Here is a 24,822-nt window from a genome sequence, read left to right as displayed (position 1 = left end):
GTAAAACCAAAGCTAAAAATCTTTTAATTAACTCTACTGTTGCTTACAGAATCTCAGGGCAATTTTCCTTTACATTCTTCTGTGCAGGAATGTAATCCAGGCAAAACCATGACTTTGTTGGCATGAAATATAGCTTATGATACAAATGTAAAAGTAAATGAMCATGCATATTTCATGATATGCAGCTAAAGTACATGGTTAAACATGCCTCTTTTCTAAGCAATGGTAAAGAGTGCAGAATGCTACTCTAGCTGTATCTTACTCAGTTTTTTGAAGGCAATCATAAGTTATGTAATACATTTCAGAAACACATCACAAATTGTTTTCTCTTCTACTTTGTAGGAATGCCTCTAAAGTCTGAACCAAATGACACATATGGTAGGTTTTTGCCTATTCATCTTGTTCATTATTTTACATTAAAATTTTTATTCTAAAACAAACTTTTATGTTCTGCAGATGAAGAAATTAAGGCTATCTTGTTTATTTTCCAGAATATAAAACCACTGCGGATGGATGGGTCATATATGAAGATAAGCTATACTACATCAGCAAAGACCGTGTGTCCATGGAAAAAGCCCAAGAGTTTTGCAGAAAGAATTCTGCAGATCTTGCTGTTGTTAATAGCAATAGCGAGAGGATGTTCCTAAGGAGAACTCTAAAAAAAAAAGTAAGAGTCAGTATCAACTGAGAGCTTAAAGCAGYTTAAAGCTTTTTACAGTCTGCTCCCCAAAACTGCCTCAAGGGTAGAGCTGTGAGCATTTTCATTAATGAAATCTGCCTGAGATAAAATCTATGACGTTCCTCCCAAAGTGCCTTGTCCTCTAATATGTCAAACCCAGAGTGTTTGTCTACACAACCCTTTTGGTCCCTCCGGGTTTGTTCTGTAGTTCTCCTGCATGAGGCATGCAGGAGAACCTCAGCTCTAGGGCAGGCCAGCCAGAAGAGCAAGGTGGGAGGATGATGTGCTGGTCTGGGAAGCACTCAGCGTGAGAGAGTGTCTTGAGGGCTGGAAACGGACAGAGCCACAGTCCTGGAGAGAGGAGAAAAGACATCTACCAGCTTCTTCCTCAGGAGCTGTTTCTCTCTTACTCCATGCCATAGACCCTTAGAGCTGCAGACCTCAGCTCTGATGCTGCAGACAGTGCCACGCAGCTACGGAAAGTGGACTTCTGCTGAATATCTAAACACATGACTGTACTTAATTATATGTTTTAGTGTTACTCCTTTAGTGACTGTCTGCTGTATGGACCTAATCAACGGCCAGTGCATTTCTGTTTGTTCTACGTCAAAGATCTTTTTAAAAATTAAAGTGGTGTTTTTCTGTTCTAGGATGAATATTGGAGTAAGTCTACACCATACTTCATTGGTTTAAAAGTGAGTCTTGATAAAAAATTTAGGTAAGTTAACATGATCTCTGCTCTTAACATATAGAAACAAATACTGCATTTTATGTAGCTGGAAGTAGTAAAATATATCATTTTCAAAGACTGAAAGGAGTTGTATGTACTGAGTACAAAGTAGTATAGAATGATCCTGGAATAGTCTGAAGTCCAATAGTTTTCTCCAAAAGGGGGGAAAATAGAATATTTTTTTCTTGAATAATCACTTATCTAAAGAAAGGCTTGGCAGCTGCRTTTCTGCAAGTACTCTGTTTTCTCATGTCTTTTTCAAAGCTTTACCTCATAAACTGGAGCACCTTACTGTGCTGGATTTTATACCTGTAAAACCTATAAACACACATGTACAAAGTATGTTCCATACTGTACAGCCTATCTTTCACATGCTTTTTATCAATATACCATAGTTTCAGATAGGCCTTCCACAGTTAAAAAGATGAGGACAATGAATGCAAAAACTGCCTGCTTCTGATGGAGATTTTTAAGATAGCCTCTTAATACTCCCATTCCAGGAGAAATATCAGCAGAAGCTTACACCACAGTTAAATTAACAARTATTGCAAAACATCCCCCCCACCCCAGAAACAAAGCAAAAAACCAAAACCCCAAGCCCCACATGCAAATAAGCTCCAAGCTGGAGTAAAAGTTAYGAAACAGCAGGATACTGACACTTTCTACCTTCCCTCTGGTACTTAGGATACCTCTGGGAGGTGAAAAGCCATGCTTCTAATCCTGTCCTGAAACACATTTAGAGGGCATTTGAATTCAACCTTTGCATTTTTCAGTCACAATTTAGTCTCAGTAACCTTGGAAAGAGCAGAGGAGAAATCAGCAGAGGCAGATCTTCCGTAACTTGTGTTGGAATGTTTCTATTTTAAATGGTGCTATTGCTCGTGACCTCCTGAGTTAGGACACTAATTAGGGAGGTGGCGCATTGCTTGATTCCAGTGAAAATCTCATTTATTTAGATCAAATGCAACACATCAGCAAGAGACATAAGAAGGGAGTTGAACTTGATTTCCCACTTCCAGATGAGTGACTTCAACTCTGAGCTATTGATTAAAAGGCAATACTAATGTCTTCATCCTACAATACCAATTAAAATAAAAGGAAGTAAATATAAAGAAAAATGTCATTTTTGATACTTCATAAAGGGTGGTCTGAAAGCTGAGAGAATGCCTATTAGTCTCCAGACACAAGATTTTTGAGAAAAAAACTATTGAGCTRTTTCTCTTCAGAGTAAAATCCACAGATAAGTATCTTCTGCCTTTGCTTGTGTCTCTGAAAGTATTGGAAATAGAATGAGAAGCATAATATTAACTAAATGATTCAACCAGATAGTTAAAATAATAAGATATTTAATTTTTTTCCTTATACTGGGGCTACATAATAGTTTCTGATATTAAGTTATTCATTCCTGTTTATCAATGGAAAATATATTTGTTTGTTTCTACTTGGAATCAGTAACATTTTGCATATATTACTTCAAATTGTAATAATCAAGTAAGGAAAAGAAAATCCATAACAGTCCTTCTAGTTTTTTGCCATGCAGTTCCCACTGATTCTTTACTTCACTGTGAAAGTTTATTAGGATTCTTATCCAATGATTGAAGTGTATTAATTAATAATTGTTATTATATCTTTTTTCAAGCTGGATAGATGGGACTCCAGTGAGCTACGTGGCTTGGGCTCCCAATGAACCCAACTTTGCAAATAATGATGAAAATTGTGTGATAATGATGTCAGACCTTGGTAAGTAACAGGGGCAAAATTTTAGGTTTTATCTTTCTCTGTTTGCCTCAAAGGCACAAAGGTAGTCTTAGCCACTTTTAAATTCTCTTGAATGCAAATACCTTGCAAAACAAATCCTAGAGATAATTTTTCATCTTAGCTTTGTCTCTGTAACTCAGCTGACACTAATGRGTATTCAATAGCATAAATAGAAGGAAGTCAGTATCCCCATTTATGGTTTCTAAACAATTCATCCAGCAATCCTACCTGAAATTGTGTTTCTATAAAGGCATAAAAGCAAGATTAATTTGCCCAAACATAGACATCTAGTGCCATTTTAAATGTATCCTGCCTGCTTCAGCTACTGATCCAAAAAAGGTGGCTCACAGGTCCATGTTGTATCTGTCAGGCTCTGTGTGGATGTCTCATCTATCCTGAGCTCATCTCAGATGATGCTAGAAGCCATCATACGGACAGTTGAATTGAACCATAAGTGTAGCATTCAACTTGAGCTGACAACTAAATGTAGTTAGTGAACTAGGCCCCTAAATCTCATTGTGGTCAAAAGGAGATGTTGTCTCTGCACCTCTCAAATGGTATTAAACGTCTCTATTTAGATAAATGAATCCTGCTCTAGTTCTCTGGTGATTATAACAGGTGCTTAGAAACCTGGTGTACATTAGGACAACTGAAACAGGTATTTTAGCCTGCAGTCTGAATCCCGAGATAATGATGCAATAGCTTGAAGTGGTGACCCCCAGGAGATTTCCCATATTTCATAATGCATGTTTGAACATCGTATTGTGCCTTCGGTTAGATCCAGAGTTTCCTATCTCACCCATTCCTAGGCAATTTGCCTTTCAAATTTGATTACTGGTATATTTCCCCTGCGGCCTGCAGTGTAACGGTGCCGCTGTTTGAACAAATCACAGACAGGTAGCAGGATCGGTGGGGAGCTCGGGCTGAGGAGCAGCAGGGTCAGGCAACTCAAGTTAAGCATGAGGAACAACAGCTGTGCTACCGTTAGAGCTTCAGCTGGCTCATCAAAGCTGTCATGGTAACTTGGCCCTCACATCAAGCTGCGGCCTGGAATATAAAATACACTAAATTGCTTTCTGCTACAAAAATGTTCATCGTATCTTCTTATTTTCCCCCTTCATCCTCTATCTCCTATAATTCTCCTACTCACACTCCTTGAGGGGGAGAAAAAGTGGAATGAAGTTAATTGATGATCACAGCTTTTATTTTGAGCCACTTGCCCTTTCTTCCCCRTCGTTTATTCCTTTTTTAGTTGCTACACGCTGGCCCAGCAGCAGTGCTCAGCAGCTAACATGCATAAACATCTGCTGTTTGTAAACAACAGTTCGCTGCATAAACGTAGTGCATAGCTCTTTTRCTCTCTTTGACAGTCTGTAGCACATAGATTACCTGCTTTAGAAATTAAAATAAGTACTAGATTATTGCTACAAATATTGCCMTGACATCTTGACTTGCTAATTCAATCTAATTACTTTTTAGGCTTATGGAAAGACATAAACTGTGGTTCCTCCAATAATTTTATATGTGAAAAGCATAATAGTTCTATTAATTCAACTTTTGCTTCTCCATTGCCTCCTGGAGGATGTCCAGAAAGTTGGCTTTTTTTTAACAACAAGGTAKGTCAAAAAGTATCTTCAGTGAATTGTGCATAACAGTGAAACTGAAGAAGAATTGATTACTAAAAGAAAGAATTTGCACACCAGTAATGACAATTTAAATTCAGCRTTCTTGAGCTTTGCCATTATTCTAGCCTAGCTTTCTTTTTCTGGAGAAATATACGTCCTATGCCTGATTGACCTTATTCACATGTAACAGCTTCTATCTTCGATGTTGGTTCAAGTGAARTACTTGACTCATGCTTTTCTTTTCTTCCTCCCCCCAGTGTTTCAAAATATTTGCTTCCATTATAACAAGAAAGCTCACATGGCATGCTGCACGAGACATCTGTAKAGGTTTGGGAGGAAACCTGGCTACCATACCAAATGAACAAGTGCAAGGTACATATATGGGCTCTAGGAAAACTGACGGCATATCAAYTACCTCTCATGAAGCCAAATGGTAATCTCCTGCTAAGGAAAGTATTGTACTGTCCAATGCAGATTATAGGATTATCTGCTAAAAATTATTTATTTGCCAGATTAGTTCATGCTTGGTTTTAACAGATGAAAGGTTAGCTAAAGTTTTATATTCAAGAAATAAAAAATGTGTTGCTAGTTCATTCATCATTGCTCAATTTGCATGAAACTATGAAACTTCCAGACTGTTTTGAGTGTGATTCCCTGAGTCTAACAGATATCTGTATTCTTTCTCACTCTTACTGGTGATATGATTAGTTAGAATATTATGTGTGCACACATGTTGGGAATGGGGACATTTTCTCATTTTCTCCAGAGCTTACTCTGGTTGTTTTTTCAGCCTTAATGCTTGCATGAGATGTGCTCTTGTAGGTACTAATCTAAACATTTATTAAAAGGCTGGGCTCTGGTGTGGGAAATGTTATCTCTTTAATATGGCCTCAGTTCTGGGCATGTGTACAATTTTTCTGCTTTGGGCAAGGCATGATGGGGTTTCCTTAACAAGAAATCTCTACTTCCCTCCAGCCTTCCTCTTTTATCATTTAAAGGAGGCCACAACTGATGTTTGGATTGGACTGAATGATATCAATGCAGAATCCACCTTTCTTTGGACAGATGGAAGCACTGTTTCCTACACCAATTGGGTTAATGGTGCACCAGAAGAAAAACAAAGTTTCTTTGACTATTACGACTTTCTCACATTAATGGACAACACTGTGGAGGTATTGAAAATTTAAGTAACCTAAATATCTTAGGCAGCTAGATTTTTTTAACAAGATAACAAGATGCTGAAGTAGGTTCCTTCGTAAGCAGCATGGGGCTTACCAAATCATGTGATAGCCATTCCAAATATACCAATATATTTGTCAGAGATTCTGAAGAACAGGGATTTTGTGCTTTCCATCTCAGCCACTGCAAAATATGAATTCTTTAAAATCYAAAGACATATATATTACATCAGTTAGATGATGTACAAGAACCACAGGAACTACATTACTACATACATTAAAACYGCAAAGCCAAATTTTTCTAAGTTGCCATAAATAAAAATTAATGTTGTAATAGCAACATTATATGCTCCATTATATGCTATTTATATGCTCCATTCCTGGACAACATGTTTCCATACTGTTATACTACTTCCTGATGGTATAAAAAGATATCATCAGTATAAGGACTGTCACTCTGCTGAAATTCAATCCCTTTTCCAAAGGAAAGACATTTGCAGTTTCTGAAGAAATGGTAGTAGAAGTAGCCACTAAAGATTTTTAACATCTACAATCAATCACCTTACTTATGACTAAAACTTGTTGCAATGAGCTTAAAAGAGAAWCTCAGATGAAATGCTGAAAGCCTGGCAAGGTGAATCTTGAAATCAGGAAAGCTGCTGGAAGGAAATCTTGAAACAATTAAAAATGAGGAACTAAAGGGATTTTTTTTTAACCAAACATATCTGATAGTGATAACTTGATAATGACTGCAAACCACTGGTATAGCGTGCATGCCCAGCTCAGCCAGGTGTCCCACAGCCACCTGCCTTGCAGCAACGTCGCACAGCATGGGTCGACCAGGTGTCCCACAGCCACTACTCTGGCCACCAGACTTGCACTAGGAATATAGGAGATAGAAATGCTTCCTCTGCGCATGTGCAGGCTGCCCAGCTCACTGCCTCCTCGATGCCTCTTCTAGTGACAGTGTGTGTCCCCTTTCCTGCAGACAGACTGTGTCTTCGTGATAAAGACGGATGGGAAGTGGAGGGACGATAGCTGTGACAATGAGAGAGGCTATATATGCCAAATGAATTCACGTGAGTTCTGCTTAACCCCGTCTCCTAAATCAAATCAGTACTTCCATTAAATAGGATGAATATAAAATGCTTTGCAAATGGATGTGATTCTTTTTAGCTTTGTTTGATCCTCATTCTGGGTCTCTCAGGCTTTCAGAATTCCACCAATCTTAGGGCAAGACTATTTTAAAAGTACTGTTTGTCCTACAGAGCTTACTAGAGAGGAATCATTATCTTAAATGCATTTTGGTGTCTAAATCATGAATAATACTAGACAGTAATAAGTGCAAACAGATTTCTTCTCAGTGGAGCATGAGGCTTTTTGCATTCTCTTTAAGTGCACTGTAAAATCATACTCTTAGAGTAATCCTCCCTGGTTATCTCATAGCATGGCAAATAATCCGTTCTTAACCCTCATCCTGAATATCTTATGATGTCTATTAAAACATACAGTCTCCAGACTATTTCTTCACTGTTGAAGAATATTGAGGTTTTTTTGACACCAAAATGAGGAACGAATGTTGACTCTCCCTGCTGTAAAATTCTGTATTATGTAAATTATGTAAATCCCTGCAGCCCAGCAACGGGATAGAAGTAGAGAAGGTAAAGCACAGATAATAAAATGTGTTTCTTTGCCTTTCTTATACCATTAGTAAAAACATATCTCCTCCCTTTAATCAACTCATACAGCCTGCTTACCCTCAAAGTAGTTAACTTTCTTTTAAAAAAACCACTCTCCTTATACAGCAAATATAGGGTTTTGGGAGGGCAGTCGTATCCCAGATACTGCTGTTTTTAACATATGACTGATCCCAAGAATAAAAACAGATGCTCAAATGTGCAAAGAACATTAACATGGCTTTTACAGACAGGCTAATGACTTTGAGTCAAGCAGTGACTGGTAGTCAGTTAACACCAAGTATCAAAGGGTCAAGTTGTGATAATACAGTACAGGAGTAAATACCCTAAAAGCCTAGCCCAATGTCCACTCCACCAGTGACCTGAAATAGGTTTCTACTCAGATAGCTAGATTTAGGCAAAATATATTAAAGCATAAGGGATCAAATYTCCAAATTATGAATATGAAATTATGACCAATCAGGTCTCTATACACTTCAGGGTATAGGATTTCAGTCTGCTTTCTATATTCAAAAATTTTGTTCATGCTTTGTAAGAAGGTTTTGTTCATGAAAATGTTGTTCATGAATTTAAATAAGATTTTTACTTACTGTTAATACCGTTCTTTTTATATTTTTAAGAGCCTCTATGTTAGAGATCATTGATGTGTTATAAATTCCTGTGTTCAATTTTCTCTCTGTAGTTACTACACAATCTGAAGTACCAACAACAAATCCATCCCCTGATTTTGCCCATTATGGTGACAGTAGCTATTCAATCATCTCATCTGGAATGCAGTGGGAAGAGGCCAGAAAAAACTGCCAAGACAAATCTGCAGAACTTGCCAGCATTTTAGATGCTTACATCCATTCATTCCTGTGGATCCAGACACTGAAATATGGAAAACCTGTATGGATTGGTCTCAACAGCAATGTGGTAAGAGCACTGGAAAGATGGGAGGTTTGGGTGCTCAGTGGGGAGTGTTGGTTGCCACAGATGGATTCGCTGTCCGCATGCRTGGATTTCCATCATTCCTGTCAGAATTGGTCAAAGACTCCACACAGCAAATGGAGTCGAAAGAAAGGCAGAACAGGTCGTGTTGGGAAGCAATACATAGAAACCAAAAGCTACAGAAATGGTAAAAGAAATAAAAGTGCAGTCTGCGAGTCAAAAGCCAGGATGTGCAGCTGTTAGTGTGTCACAGTTGTTAGCCAGCCTGAAAGTGTAACTCTCTGCCAGATCTACGGCTACTTATAACTATTACTATGTTAATAAAAATACTGTGAGTATAAAAGAGATATTTTATAGATGATTTGAGTTTTTAATATCAAGTAATCTTTACTTACCAAATTGCTCACTGCCTTACTCTAAATAAAGCAGAGCAGAGAGAATGAATTCTGTATAACTGCTTCTCTTGATTCAAGCTTTGCTAAATGATCTAAGATGGACTTGTCTGAGGGTCTTGCAATGCTTTGGCACAATATAAGGCTGTGCTACTTCCAACTCCCCCCCCMCACACACACTCCCATCTAATGCACTGTTGAACACCATCCATATATAATTCTTATGTCACTCATACATTCAGCATACAGTGACGTTACTTGATACAGTGAATGATGTTTAAAACAAACCCACAGCAGTACAAACCTTTTTTGATGAAAAACTCAAATTAGGACAGGACATTTATGTATCAATATTTTTATGTAACAATCTCTATGACCAGAACATACTTTTTTTCAGACTGGGAGCTATTACAAATGGACTGACAACTGGAAAACTAGATACACTAAATGGGCAGCGGGAGAGCCAAAGGAGAAAAATGCTTGTGTCTATCTCGATCTTGATGGTACCTGGAAAACAGCATCTTGCAATGAAAGTTACTTTTCAGTTTGTAAAATATCAGATGGTAAGTAAATCAATTTAACTATTTTAATGACACATTATTAATTCCTTTAGTCTGCCTGGGGATCTTGCTATGGCTTGGGCTAAAACCCTCGGAAGAGTATGTTTGAAGATACTGTCCACTTCCCTGCAAAATTTGGTATCTTGCTTTTGTACGTCAAGGCTATGGCACTCTTGTAATACAAGTGGACACAGTTTCATTGACTTTGTGGTAGCCATAACCACGTGGATTAGAGGAGTGATGGCTCCTCTGAATAATGGGACCACATATAGAGTACAGGCAGCCATACAAAACGGATTGCAGTATCAACTGTTCATTAACCTACAGAAGTCTTCTGTGGTATGAAAATAAAAAATTCTATATGTATATCACCTTCAGAATTTGCTTTCCTCATGTTCTTGTCAAATCAGTTATTTAGGTGTTGCAGGATGTGATTTGTTTCCCTGCCCTGAGAAATGTGGCTGGAGAAATGAGGTGTTGCAYGGCCTGATCATCTCTCCCTATTGTCTCAACTGAGAGCTTGTGTGATTAGTCAGGGGTAGAGGTCTAGATAGTTAAATCTAGGTGAAATAAATCCCTCTCTATATGTGTTTTTGTATGTACATGTACAAATATATATATRTGTATATGCAGATATGTATATTCTGACTCAGGCTAATCATTAAAAAATACCAATTTCAAATCATGTGACTTCTTAAGTTATAGCCCCTACTGACCCTGCTCAGATGCTCGGGGACTGCCCAGAAGCAGAGGAACTCCGAGCTTGGATTCCTTACCATGGCCACTGCTACTACATCGAATCGTCAGCTAGGACAAGTTGGGCCCTGGCTTCTCTGGAATGTGCCCACTTAGGTGAGAGGCTTTCTTATTGAATGATAAGATTTATAAGAAATTTTTATATAAAATACATATAAAAATGTAGAAATGTTAATAAAAAATCATTAGGAATACTTCAATTACCTAAAAAGCTATTTTAAAATCGTAGGCAATGAAAATAAACAGATGTGGGTGGCTTTCTGGAGCGCTCCCTTCTCCTAAAGATGGAAGGGTGACTGGATGACGAGAAGGGCTGTGACCACAAAAAGAGCAGTGGTTCCTCATCATCTGCTGCTGCTGAGGCAGGGCAACCTCAGGCAGCGGGTTGGGAGCCATCCTCACCTCGTGCCTGTAAGGTTCCTTGGTGAGAAGCAATAGTGAAGCAGCAGAGAAATATGCATAAAACTACAAAGTAGTTGTTTTGAAAGACTTGAAAGGACAGGTCATGCCAGTAGTTGTTCATGCACAATACCATTATTTGCTTGCTAATGCCTTTCAGGTGCTACCTTGGTTTCAGTAGAAAATGTGGAAGAATCTGACTTTCTGATCCACACAATACAACCTCTTGGAAACARAGTAGAAGGTTTCTGGATAGGACTTTACAGAAATGTGGCTGGTAATGTCTCACCTTCAATATTTACTTTAACATACTTTCAGAAAATAAGAAAGTTAGGGATAACTTTATCTCTTTTTACAAAAAGATACTGATAGCATCTATTTTTACTTTAGTGCATACCAGTAATACRCATAGACAACAGGACAGCCCTCGTTATCCGTTATGAAAACCTTGTTAGAAGCCACCTGAATTGGAAGATAATTTATGCTAAGAATATGAAGTAAACTCTGTGAACATGCTTTTGTCTCTAAGAGAACTTCACTGACTGCTTTAGGATAAAGTAATGATTTTATGATTCAGTTATAACTCCGAAGGAGAAGAAACATTTTCTCTCTTCAGCACAGTCTTCAARTGTCAGCAGACTAGTCCTGAGTTGTGCCTAGACCTGAATTTCTCTGTCAGGTTGCTAATTCCAGACCTTCCATCATGAAAAATGTAGACAGTTTAAGAAAACAGTTTCTCATAATTGGGCTGAATTCTCTGGCYGAGCTCCAGATAAAATTTCTCACCATCACCCTGGAAATGCTTGAACTTCAGACCCAGAATGTGAGTTAAAYTCAACCTGATAAAGTCTAAGAGTGCAAAATTGTCACATTAATTATTGGAAGCTGTCTCTGACTCCCTGAAGAAAGCTGAGATTCCACGGGACCCGAAAAATGCCTGTGTGTACCTTTCTGTAAAAATACTGTTTCTTGATACTACAATTTTGTCTGCTCTTGAACAGCACTGGCCTGAACAAGTGAAATAACTATCAAAATTTGGATGATTCAAGTGTCCTCTTGTAAATCTGGTTAATCAGTTTAGCTCAGTTGGTTAGGGCATGGTGCTGCTAATGCCAAGGTTGTGGGTTCAGTCCCCGTATGGGCTATGCTGAGGGYTGGACTAGATGATCTCCAGAGGTCCCTTCCAACCTTACTGTTCTATGATTCTATGATCTGCATAAATACCTAAAAAACCCTCTCTCCTTCTCCCTCTCTCTCTCTCTTTCTGTTTCTCTGGATATATATGTAATCATATGTTGTGTTAATCTACGATCTCTGTCTAGTGGTGGCCAGTAACCAAATGTCTCTGTAGATCCTGGATCCAGCAGCACAGGGCATGAGTGTGGATTTTTTAAAGCATCAAACAGAGCCTGCCTGTGTGTTCATAATTTGCTGCCTAAGGGCTGTGCTGGAAAATTGCTCATTTAGCCCAATACCACTCTTATACAGAGTGCTGCATATACTTATGTCACAACTTTTCTTCAATGTATATGAACACTTCAGGACATGTAGTAAGGATTTATGGCATATTTGATGAATTAGTGATAGCCAGATGAATGCTCTGAGTGGAGGGATTCCTGGACCTGGTTAATTAGTAAGGGCTATTACAAACATCAAGGATCTGATCAATAGCAAGCAAATATTCCCCAGTAAATTTTATCTGGATACAATTATGTAATAAAATTCAAACAGTTTTCTAGAAGGAGCATATGAGGAAAAATATTTATTTTACTGTTATGCAGTTTTTTATTGAATAGTTTAGCTGTGAAAATAAATAAATTMTTTCATAGAGATAAATTCTTTTTTTCCACAATAATCCCCTGTGGTTTTATGAAATCTGTTTTCACAAATCTGAACTCGTGATGAAAGCTGCTTGAATTATAACAGAGTAGCATTTCCAGTATCCTATGCTGTGGCATTACTTTTGTAATATGTGCAACCTAAACACTTTCCAGAACTCAAACGGTAAGAAACTTTTTTCAGTTGCAACTTTAATGAAGTCTCTTGTGCTCTGAGATTTCTCACTCTGTCTATAGCTTTCTTGAATGCAATTTAATGAGTGGTAGTTATACCTATAGTAATTCTGTACAATTTGGTGTAGCATTTCCTGAAATACCTTCCTATCAACAATCTTTTAGCAAGAAAAATGATGTGGTCTCCTGCTGGAAATGGATTACTGTTACAGGTTTTGAAGTCATATGCTGAGCTAAGGAATTAAAATATTTATCCATGGGATATATTTTAAAATTTATTATTCAATATGTTGATCTTAACTTTAGACCAGTGGTTATGGCTAGACAATGCTGCAATGGACTTTGTCAACTGGGTGGAGAAAGAGTCCAGTGTGGAGCATCGCTGTGTTGAAATGACTGCACCATCTGGCTATTGGGATAATACTGAATGTTCTTCTGAAAAAGGATTTATCTGCAAAAAAACCCAAAGTAAGTGCTGTGAATAGTGACAGAGCAGATCTGTTTATTAATAGCTATTATAGGCCTTTTATTACCATGTGTGCTGTGTAGCACGCAGTATGTGCAAGAATAATACAACATGTGTTTGTGTGTATGGACACACAGGAATTACGAGGACTCAAAGGGATGTCTTGGATCTCCTCCAATTGCCCCGTACAATTCTTTTCATCATACCAGTTTCTAYGTTAAAATACTGTACTGTTTGTTCCTACTCCTCCTACCTATGATTACAGCTTTGCTCTGATGGTTTAAAACCTTTTTCTGACTTCCATCTTATGACAAGTATATACCAATTTGTGCTTTTCCAGCACTTTCTATGTCTGTATATTTACTTAAATGTCAAGGGGACCCATAAATCTCAAAATTGCTCCTCTCTGCACTGACCAGTATTGGAGAAAGGAGATCTCCCTCCTTACTCTTAATCTGGGAAGAGCAGTGGAGGAGCAAGGGGATTGTGAGACCCTGAAATCGTTCTGAATACTAAACAAACTTTAAAGTAAAAGTAAGATGTGCTTGTTCTATTGAAGAGTAAAACTTGAGAAAACAGTATCTGTATTTTGAGGTAGCCACAGAGAAATGAGAAATAACCTGCTCTGTGACTACCTTTAATTGGCCTTCGTGATGGTCTCTAAATTCACTCCAGAGTCTCAGATCACGCTAAAGCCATAGGTATCTTGTATTTTTAAAAGGAAGAAAAAAAAAAAAAAAAAAAAAGAGCATGGACCTGATACTCTTAACCAATTCTGTTTTCAAGCTTTGTGTTCTCTAAAACAGATAATGGCTTTTATATCCCCCCTTGTTCTGGACGATTTCCAATTTTGGCTCATGGATTACTACTGAATATAATTTCTCTCTTTTGGCTCCCTGCAGCCCTCAGTTCCAGTTTGTTCAACCTGTGACTCAATTTATCTTCTAAGTTAATGGAGTCTTGTCAACCCTCATTATGAAAAGCTGTTTCTGGGATGTCCCTCTAGTCCCCTTTCTGTTCTGACACCCAAAATTTTGTAACAAGTATTGATTAGTTTAGAAGATATTTTTATGAACTATATCTGGAAGTGTTTCCTGACAGTTTAGTTTCCTGACAATAATCCTTCAGGGTTTCTTGTTCCTGTATAATTTTAGTGAAATAGTCAAACTTTTATGGATTCTAATGAAGTGTTATATTATTTCTCTCTGATATTCATTGAAGTTGAGCCCAGTGGGAGTCCTCTTCATAAGAAAGGTAAGAGTTTTCATAAGAAAGCTAATTAAAATCTAAAAGCAAGAAAAGCTTAAAATGAGTTTTCCTAAACCACTCCCTCTTCCACATATTTGGTCAGCTGGGTTGCCTCAGGGCTAAGCCTGGGCTGATGAACTCAGCAGTGACCTAACTTGTGACTCACTTCACAAACAGATGCAGAGAGCTTTAACTTCACTGTTAAAACTCMTGTGGATCTAGATGGAAGTCTCTTTGCAAATTTGTTCCATAGGTATTATTATTACTGTAAACACTCTGACATAAAAATATTGTAAAACTCACTTCCAAATAACTAACATCCTATATTCATATCTAAAGCATGACTATTAAAAAGCTGGCTCTCATTAGATACGCTCTATATGGACCAAAAGTCTTACCTRAGGTTGGAATTTGCCCTGTTTCTTCAATAAGGCAGCAGGAGATATTGCGAAGTTTCTTCCATGTTTTCCATGCATTACATGAACGCCAAGAACAATGGAAATGGAAAAATTGGAAGAAAATAGGAAACTTTTTTATCCAAACTCCTCAAGATTTTGAAAGCTACCAAGATGATGCAAGATTCTTGTTCTCATATAGTTTCACCATCTTATGAAGGACTGTATTTCTCTAGGCTGGAATTAAGAACAAGCAGGGTATAGCACAGTGTACGGATGGAGGATGCTCTTTAGCCAGCGTTGGGCAAGGGGTAGGARAGCTCAGTGTGACTCTTTACATAAGCAGAATATTGCCCTTACTTTGGTTTCCTAGTCACCTCTATTTTTCACTTAGTTGAAAGCAGAAGCAATGCCACACTGTGAAGGTGACCAGTCATGGAGCCAAACTGTTGAACAACGAGCAAGTCACAGGTGGATACGTTATTAATTGAATTCTTATGAGTATCCAGTGCATTCATAGGTAGCTTTGTATATTACCACAGTCCAGATTCATTGAGACCAAATATTAGCTTTAGCAAAAGGAACCGGGCTACTAACCAGCAGCCAGAGTTCAGGTCTACACCAAACAGACTCCAGACGGCAGAGAGCACCTGCATCTTGTTTCTCATGTCTTCCGTGGAATAAAATATTAGCAAGGTTTCTTATGGTAATGTGCCTTCATTTTCAGACAAGGAAAGGAATGAAGAGATTCATCCATCTGTTCATCTATCTGTTTGGCTACTTGTTTTCTTGGCCATTTTCATTCTTCTTGGAGCTGGCATGTCAATCTACTGCTACAAGAAAAAAGGCAAAACCAACTATCAAGAGAGAGAGGCGATGAAACACGTTTATACTGCAGTGTGAGTGATTAAGGAATTGTTGAGAATGGGTCCTGCGGCACATATCAATTCAGAGGAACAAACTGCTTGCTGAAATTAAAAGATGTGTCTGTTAAAAGTCTCCAGTGAGGATACCTGTAATCTTAAACCAAATCCCATTTTCCCATTTCTATTTTTTTTTGTAATAGCAGCCTCTTTTGTATCACATTTTACAAAATAGAATTATTGACTTACAGTTTTCTAACAGTCACATTGTTCTTACATGTCTTAGCAAACATACTAGTGTACCTTACTTTCCAAGAACAAATGAACACAGTGAAAAAGAACTATAAAAGTCAACTAGTGAGAATAAATATTCAATAAAGTGTGATTCCTATGTAGAACTGGATTTCCATGTCTTTCTGAAAACTGCAAAGTGCTCAAAAAATCTGCCTAACTGTTGCCATTCTGAACCCTTTTTGCCCCACAAGCTTCGCTCCATCAATCCACCTGTTTTATTGATTTTTACAGCTGAATCCTGCTACCTTTTTTAAAAAAATGTGGCTTCGTATACTAACCTCAGATAACTTTGGCAGATAAAAACTTACCATTCTCATTTTCTGCTACGGAAAATGCAGTTCTCACTAGCAAAGGATATTAAGTTCAGGCACGTTCTTTTTCAATCTGATAATATGATTAACTTTGTAATATGTTCAATATATGTGAATTAAAATATTCTCACCCTCACAAAAGGGTTTAAACAATACATTTTTCTGTCTTCTTTTTAGTGGTTTGAAATAAATAGAGGCTTTTATTAATATAATTTTTACCATCAAAATTCCCTGTGAATCAAGTAACAGTCCTGTCTGCTTTATGTGGYGTTAGTAGTTACTGGGTGACATACATACAGCTTTGCGGTTCTGGAAGCAGGTGGCTCCTTTCCCAAGTGTAGCACCCTACAATGTCCCAATATTTCCTTTCCCTTAGGCCTTCCCTGGCAGCCCCCCATGCACATGCGACAGCCATATCTCTATCTGCGTTTTGAACATCAGTTCATTGTGCAGGATAGAGGCAWCTTTTATCCTCACTAATCATATTAGGCACTGGTGGCCAAAGACTACCCCTGAAAAATAGTACATTTTTTAACAGGAAACGAAAACAAACAAAAATGTGTAAGAAAATGTGCCAATGCTTTAAATATAGGCTCAGCTGTGTGTTGCAGAAGTTCACCTACAAGCAAAACACCAGAACAGTTACTATCAGTTTTTGTTAGTCATGCAAACTCAGCAGAAAGCCACAGCCTCAGAGAGCAGCCAAACTGCCCAAAACTATTGTGCCMGATAAGAGCTCCTGCAGTGCACCTGGAAGCCACCGGTGAAAAGAGGCACGGAGGGTGCTCCTGACCGTGCAGCATCTGTTTGCAGATAACAAGGAGGGCTTCTCTCCCCACCACTTCAAATTTAGCTTTCTATTTTTAAGTGCAAAAAGACGAACTGAAAACTGAGGAATGCAGCAGATACTGTGCTAGGAATCTGCACAAAGGCAATGTTGAAGACATTAGAAAAACAGAGTGAAAAACAGTGTGAACTAGAATTTAGGTGAGATGCAATTTAAGCACTAATCATTTTGGGGGAATAGCATTTAGATGCTAGCCTCAGCATGCAACCTGTTTTGTCTAGGCTGCACAAGGACTCCTGTGTAAGCTGGAAAGTTAATAGAATAAAAATAGAAAAGSAATAAAGGTTACTTTTTAGGTGCTGAGCCCCCCCTCTTTTTTTTTTTGCATAAATAAACCCAAGAATTTAATACGCTGTTGAGACTGACCTCTTGCACTGGTGAAATTCAACATGCAGGACAGTGAACATCCAAGGTCCATAACGAGTGTTGAGCTCTCTGGTTGTGTGAAAGCAGCAGCCGCAAAGCGCTGAATTTTCAGCCCTGCTTTAGTCTACCCCTGCAGCCCTAATTTCGCCACCCCACCCCATTGCTCTGCAGCCCTGGGGAGGTGAAGCCTCATAAATGTTCGCTTACGCAAGGGGAGCTAAGGCTCGGTTCGGACCAGAGTGTGGATGGCACTTGCCCTGGAGGCACTGGAGGGCACTGGGCAGGAATTTTGTCCTCCAGGAATTTTCCATAGAGATTCCCTCTGTCAGTGCTGTTTCAYTTTGTGATTTCAGATATATTTAAACTATGGTTTCACTCTTTAGACTCCGCTTCTATTTCTCTCCTACCCTATCATTTTTTTGGCTTCACTCAGCATTATTTAAGACTTTGGACCAACCCTGCGCACCTTGCTGATCCTGTACTGTCCCAGAATGTCATCTACAGAGAGACTCCAGTTAACTCTAGTTGTTCTTGCATATCTTTTTGTTTTCCTGACACAGTTTTACTTTTCCCATACAGCAGCCATCCACAAAGAATGAAAAAAATTATTAGCATATTTTAAGTAGTTGCACAAAATGAATTCACAGGCTTACTACAAATATCACATYTGGTAATTCAAAATTTGCTAATAATGAAATTCTGAGAGTGCTTTCATTTGCATAATTGATAGGGAAGTCTTTTTTCTTTTTAAAGCTACTTCTRGGCGAATTTTGAATTTTACAATTTATAACACTAAAATCTCGACGGAAGCTGGCTGAGGCTTTTCGGAGTTATGATAACATAAATATTGTATAATAAATAGCTATAATTAATGAGTGAAATTGATCATCTCATTAAAAAAATTTGAGAGGGAAGTAAACTTTTTTTCTTTCTCTTTGAGTACTTTGCTCAGCCAAGTCAACGGGTTTGGCTAGTTCTTTCTGTAATTTTCTTTACAGCCTTTCAAACAGAAGTGGAGACAGTTGTTTCTCCTATGACATCTGCAGTTCAGCYTCTGTACATAGTATCTCACAATTTCCGTTTTGTGCTTCTTTCTATTTTGTTTCACAGCTTCTTTTAATTGTACCCATAAAGATAAACAGAAGAAACAGTAGGATTTGTCTGCATATGAAAATTTACCAGTAGAGCTATATCAGGATGGTTCTACTGGAATCCCTTGCCAGTGTAAGTCTTCAGACGAGCACTTTGGTCACAAATTAAGAGGACCTTCTTCAATTTAGCTTACTTTGCTTTATCCTAGAACACCTTTATTAGTAATTTCTCGGTAAGGCAGATATATATACTTTTGCTTGACAAACTATTCTAGGCAAAAGTTCGGTTCTTACTCTGTTACAGAGCGGCTTAGTCAGTAGCATCAAACTTCTTCATTTTCAGATTTTTAACCAGTAGTTGTAAAYGGCCCGGTTTGAAACTGTGATCAAAGCAAGCACTATAATTAGTGCAGAACAGAAGCAATTTGAGCTGTAAAAGTGAGCAATAATGCACAACCAACCGAATACTGCAGGTCCTRTAAAATACTCTCTTTCTTCCGGTGTGGAGCTGTGAGGTTGAAGCAATGCACTGGACCACTGGGGCTTGTCTCCCTCTCTCCTCAAGGTATTAAAGCTGTCATTGAGTTTTTAATCTTTTATGTTTCACTGCAGGTTTCTTGTCACCAACTCCCAAGCTGCTTTTTTAGAGGTTTGGCCTGTGTGACACCCCAGCAACCGACCCCTGTGAAGTGTTAGCTAAGTCCCAAGAAAAGATGAATGTCACCTTTCCACTTACCACCTCCAGTAACAAGGATGGAGGCTCGAGTTTTGGAATGAACTAGCACTTCAGAGACAGTAGTGTTTACAATGTGCATTCTACTTATTTCAAAATGCCACATGTGACAGGATACTTCCTTATTTAGAGTATAGAGCTTTCATCTATCAACCCTCTGACACAGAGGAGGACCCGCCACTATCCTCACTCAGAAGGATTTTATGCATTGCAAATCTTACAGTCCGATAAAGGAATGAAAGGGAAGTAACACTGGCCATGACTCCCTCCATGTTCTTGGCTTTTCTTTCCCTCGGACGTTATACTTTGCAGTCACTGGGTAAGTTTCCTGATGTTGGTTTTRTGTTAAACTAGATATGAAAATGCTTTGCCTTGGGCAGCTTCATAATTTTAATGCACAGATTACCTATTCTGWATATTTTACAAGATTTGATACAGGATATAGAGTATGTTGGGTATTATTCTGGCAGTTTTGGATGCAGAATGCAGAATAAAAGAGGAGGATATAAGATTGCTGGGGGGAAAATGAAGTAAGAAAAAGAGGATCTCACAATGGAYTTTTTTCTTTGGAGATATTAAATCAGATTATTGATGGCTCTGTATGGCAGAGTGATGGGAGAAGAGAAAAGGTGGCACTCTCTCCATTTACCTTTCCCAGTACACCAGAAGTGCAGTTACTGTCAAGGTTTTAAAGCTATTTTTTCATGTTAACTTGTACAAGCTTCCCCTTCTACCACACGTTGTAAGGAATGAGAAGAAAGAATTGGCTCTTCCCTCCAGTCTGACCGAGGCAGAGGAACCGTTCTGTTTTATAGATACTGCTCATGGCGTATAGGTGCAGAGAGAGARATGGTAAAGCAATAATGCATGTAGAACTGAATGGACCAGTGTGTTTGCATGAATGTGGGATCGAGAGCATATATCTGAATTTCAGAATAAATCACTCTCCTGCAATGCAGTGATAATCAAAAAAGATGAAGCACCGTTAACCTTGAAGAATGAGTTGAGTGCAAATCTGCCAGACTCAACAAGTGCAGAAATGTGTAACTGAAGACTAACATTCTCACTGTCCAATGATGTCTGTCACAATCTGGTCTATATTTTCTTTGGTCAGCTATCCTTTTCAGTCATTGTTTTCTTCAAACAGTAAATTAAAAACAGAATAATAGAACGAGCCTATTGAGCTACACTGACTACTACAATGCAGTGAGAACTCATTTATGTCTAAGAGCTCCTTGTGGGTGCTCTGGCATCAGGAACTGTGATTTATCATCACAGGTGAGGATTAGACTTTCCTAAAAGGTGTATACACTCTTCAATGTTTAGAGCATCTCTCTGAATTCTAAATATGGCATCTAAAATCCAGATCTTACTAATATAATATTTTATTTAATATGTCTAGCTACACAAGGGAAAAAATGATAAAATTGGATTAAAAAAGATGGTGCCTCAATTTCAGATGGCTAGATAGCTTCAGAGATAAATAGATAAATGGATCTATTATTAGAAAGTTAGATTTATCATTTTATGATCATTTTCATGTGTCGTCTTAACTCTTTCTTTTCCCCAGATACCTTTACATTACAAGGAAATGCCAGGGGACAACCTTGTGTATTCCCTTTCAAATATAAAGGCAAACAGTACACTGAGTGCACAGGTGCTGGTAGGTCAGATGGCTGGCTGTGGTGTGCTACAACTGCAGACTTTGATGCTGATAGATTGTATGGATTTTGCCCACTAAAAAGTAAGTCCTGCATTTTATTAACTTGTCATGAAACATTGTTGAGAAAACCACCTATTGAGCTATTGGATCCATTATAAGGTTCCAGCTACTCATCCTTGTGACAAACCTCGTCAGAGTAGCCCAAATGAAAACGGTCTAATTGAAAGCTAACCCCACCACCCAAGSTCTCCCTCTTTAGTGAGTGGAGAAATAAGCACCCCCAGAGTGTGATTCAGTCCACTCAAGCTCTGATTCACCTACTGGAGGTAGCTGTTTCTCTTCGCAGACCTGAGAGGTGAAGGGGCCACTAGGCGTCTCAGTTATGTAACTAAAGTGCATGGCATGAACAGCATGAATCTAGGTTACCGTCCTTTCCAAAAATTCTTGTTGCTCTTTATTCCTCAGGCATGCCCTGTAGGTCAATTCACACTTAAATTGCTATATTCTGTGTTTTTCCCCTTGGCATACATTTCCTACTGTGTTCTTGTCTCCTATTGCTTCTATTCCGTCTACACAAAAACACTGTTGATAAAATTATGCTCCCCTCTCATCTCTGTACTATTTTCCRTACTGCTGCATCTGTGTCTGGGGTTCCACCACCTTGGGACACAGATGATTTCACTTTCCTYACCGACTGCTTTCCCAGTAACACAACAGTTTCAAATTTTAAGAGCTGTTCTGTAAGCAAAGAGTCCAGCTGGTCTGAACATTAGTGCTGCACAAACTGTTTCTATAGCTCCTCAGGCTCTCAAGGGCCAACCTCTGCAGTTTTTGGACAAGTTACTTCTTTTGAAGATGAGCTAACAAGGACTTCCCTGTGAGTATGAACAGTCCCCAGGGTCATAGTTCATCAGCATGCTTGCTTTCTTTCTCTGACTTAAACCAGGAATCTCTTTTTTCAATAAACATATGTATTTAGTTTACCTAATACTACTTTTCTTGGATAAAAGCAAATTTTAGATACACATTCACTTCCCTTAAAAACTTAGAAATTTAAAATAATAATTTTTGTACATTTAAAAAATGTACATTTAAAAAAATTATTCTTAATCCAATTTCAATTTTCCAGGAGCTTGTGATACCATGCAGTTAATGCTGTGTATTGGTAGAGATTTTGCATTACAGAATATCATGTACTTGTTAGGTTTTCGGTTGGTGCAACGTCAATCACCTAATAGCAGTGTTCAATTTTGCTTCCTCTTCCAGATGACACAGAAAGATTTTGGACAGAAGACGTTTCAACTGGCGTTTACTATCAGATAAACTCAGAATCAGCTCTAACTTGGCACCAAGCAAGGAAAAGCTGTCAGCAGCAAAATGCAGAACTACTAAGCATCACAGAGATACATGAGCAAATGTATATTGGAGGTAAATGACAGAGCAACAGCACCTGAAAATATGCTGGGGAGTTTTCCTACCACAGAGCTTTAGACAACTCAGCTAGCTGCCTTGTCTTCCCACTCACTGAAGAAAGACTGCCCCGACCTGTTCTTCYTTTAATTTAGCTATGTTTTTTGTTGTTGTTGTTGTTGTTTTTTAATTATGGAGGATTGGTCCTGAATCTATTCAGGGAGGGAAAATGACCTCATCCCACCTGTGTGCTGCAGGCAGGATATAGGACGTTTTAATGAAATGGGACTTGCTGACAAAGTGAGAGAAGTAAACTGTCATTCAGCTTGTGAAAATAAAATGTTGATTTGCCCTTTCCAATAGCCAGAAGAGACGTCTATCACCTTTACATTTATTCATTTACATGTTTTATAAGTTTGGTCTGTGAATTTCAGTAACATGAAAAGGAATATTTTTGGACTGGTTTAGGCTAAGAAACGCACATTCCTTATTTCTAGCTTTCTTTGTTTTCCCTTGGTAATGATGAGGCTGGTAAGCTACCATTGACTTTCTTTTTCTAATTTAGAGCTAATTAAAAAATTCAGCTTTGCTTTCTGGATTGGATTGAATGGTTTGAATTTCAAGAACGGATGGCAATGGGCTGGGGGCAGTCCTTTCAGATATTTAAACTGGGCTCCAGGTAAGAACTAAATCTTTTTTGTAATATTTGAATGGATTCTAATAAAACACAAACTGATAAAAACTACTCCAGGTACTTCTAGTTCAGGGGCCCATGCTGATTTACCGTAGCTGAAGATCTAGCCCTTTATTTCTAAAGGTACACTTTTCAAATTACCAAGCTGCCTGTGGATATCAGCTGTAGCAGGTTCTWTTTTTTCTTTCCTTGTATAAGCAAAGAGCTTGTTTATGAAAGGAGAGTATTATTCGGAGTRAAATATTACCCTAGAGATCAGAGATCAGAATTTTTTTCCATAATGTGTTATCCAAAACTAAAAAGATAAATCAAATCTTCCTAAAGTAGCAAAATATTTAGAGAATAATGACACTACATCTTCTGGAAAAAATCTAAATATTGTCAAGAGCCTTGCAGAGCAGCTCGTAATTCCTCGGCAGTGTCCGCAAAACTGCCCTGGGCCACCTGAAGACGAAGAGATGGGGCCAGGTTTGCGGCACTCGTGCCGTGGGGAGGGCAGCTGCACCGCGAGGAGGGGCCGGTGGTGGCCGGTGGCACGGGGCTTTGCTAGCACCAGGGCAGYGGGGCAGCAGCCTGGCCACCGGCTGTGGCCACCGCGGCAGGCAAAGGTGCCCCCGGCTCCCGCGGCAGCGGCAGCTCCCGTGGCCGAGCGCGAGCACCCGCCTCCGGCCACCCTTGCCTGCATCTCCAGCGCCCGTCTGCTCGAGCAAGTGCTGCTACGGCCAAACCCTCCCTGGTCTCTGCTGGGAGAAGACGGGGCACCGCGTTCAGGTGCCGCATTTGGCGTGCTTGACTTCAGCACTGGCACAAATAAAATCATCTTGGTGTTTCTTTTCATCTTTTCTTCTTTTGGAGCTCGGTGATTACAGCTGTTTGGTTCTCCTGTTTGCTAGTTGGTTTTTCTTTTCCRCGTTTCTATTTGTAGTACCAGCATTCCCAGCTGCCCCCAGTTTTGGAAATGTTACAGAATGGTAAAGGAATAATGCAAGTCTGCTCTAAGTTTTCAAAAATTCTGTGTCAGGCAATTTCCTCTGCTGCTTAAACAAGTTCTTTCACACTCCAATAGAAAAGAGAAAAAATATAATGTTTTATAGGAAAATATGATTGTGAAATTGTTGATACAGACTAAATGGATGCAATTGTTTAAAATGGAGTATTTTTTAAGTTAGAAAGTTTTTGAGACAGCAAAAAACATCCAGCTTCAGCTGTTCTTTCTGTGTGTGCCAGGATATCAGGAAAAGAACTAAGAAGTTCCTAATACTGTCCTGGAACAGAAGCAATGGAGGATCACCCATCTTAAACATCCCCTCAGATACCCCTCAGATTCCCTCTCCCAGCAGAGACTGAAAGCAGCACTGTACAAGCTGCAACAGCAGTTACCCTATGGAGGAAGGCATTCCTTGTAACGAGCATTAAAGAAATCACAATACGTTGATCTTCCCACTGATAACATGATCTTCTGGTAATTCTTTTTATCTGTTTTTGTGGTGCTTATATAGAGATTCTATTTTCTCTCTTACTCAAAGGAAGTCCTTTCTCAGTCCCTGGGAAAATCTGTGGAGTGATGAATCCCAGAAAGAACGCTAAATGGGAAAACCAAGCATGCAATGAGAGGCTCGGCTACATCTGTGAAAAGAGAAACTTCAGTTCAAAGTCTGACAGTATACCCGAGGGTAGGTTAATCAAATGAAAAGAAAGCTTTTTTGTCTAACTTTAGAAAGARCA

General features: G+C 38.7%; 2 protein-coding genes across 2 annotated transcripts in view; both read left to right on the top strand.

Moving 5' to 3' along the window:
* The window catches only part of LOC146593341 (macrophage mannose receptor 1-like), a 34,923-nt gene extending 18,570 nt beyond the window's left edge, over positions 1-16,353 (top strand). The window contains exons 16-30 of the mRNA XM_085309414.1: positions 343-378; positions 492-667; positions 1,330-1,397; positions 3,049-3,149; positions 4,647-4,783; positions 5,050-5,164; positions 5,768-5,964; positions 6,959-7,049; positions 8,350-8,582; positions 9,387-9,552; positions 10,249-10,401; positions 10,865-10,981; positions 13,023-13,184; positions 14,404-14,436; positions 15,553-16,353. Coding sequence (XP_085165540.1) covers positions 343-378; positions 492-667; positions 1,330-1,397; positions 3,049-3,149; positions 4,647-4,783; positions 5,050-5,164; positions 5,768-5,964; positions 6,959-7,049; positions 8,350-8,582; positions 9,387-9,552; positions 10,249-10,401; positions 10,865-10,981; positions 13,023-13,184; positions 14,404-14,436; positions 15,553-15,728 — 1,961 coding nt within the window. The 3' untranslated portion in view covers positions 15,729-16,353. The remainder of the gene's footprint in view (positions 1-342; positions 379-491; positions 668-1,329; positions 1,398-3,048; positions 3,150-4,646; positions 4,784-5,049; positions 5,165-5,767; positions 5,965-6,958; positions 7,050-8,349; positions 8,583-9,386; positions 9,553-10,248; positions 10,402-10,864; positions 10,982-13,022; positions 13,185-14,403; positions 14,437-15,552) is intronic.
* Positions 16,354-19,588: 3,235 nt separating this feature from the next.
* Positions 19,589-24,822, top strand: part of LOC146593340 (macrophage mannose receptor 1-like) — a 34,952-nt gene continuing 29,718 nt past the window's right edge. The window contains exons 1-5 of the mRNA XM_085309417.1: positions 19,589-19,649; positions 20,901-21,074; positions 22,260-22,421; positions 22,969-23,082; positions 24,624-24,770. Coding sequence (XP_085165543.1) covers positions 19,589-19,649; positions 20,901-21,074; positions 22,260-22,421; positions 22,969-23,082; positions 24,624-24,770 — 658 coding nt within the window. The remainder of the gene's footprint in view (positions 19,650-20,900; positions 21,075-22,259; positions 22,422-22,968; positions 23,083-24,623; positions 24,771-24,822) is intronic.

This window comes from Rhea americana, unplaced genomic scaffold (genome assembly GCF_003343005.1).
Source record: "Rhea americana isolate MKP2758 unplaced genomic scaffold, rheAme1 scaffold_298, whole genome shotgun sequence".
Classification (NCBI taxonomy): domain Eukaryota; kingdom Metazoa; phylum Chordata; class Aves; order Rheiformes; family Rheidae; genus Rhea; species Rhea americana.
The sequence above is the reverse complement of the archived record's forward strand: the minus strand, read 5'-3'. Positions and strand labels throughout refer to the sequence as shown.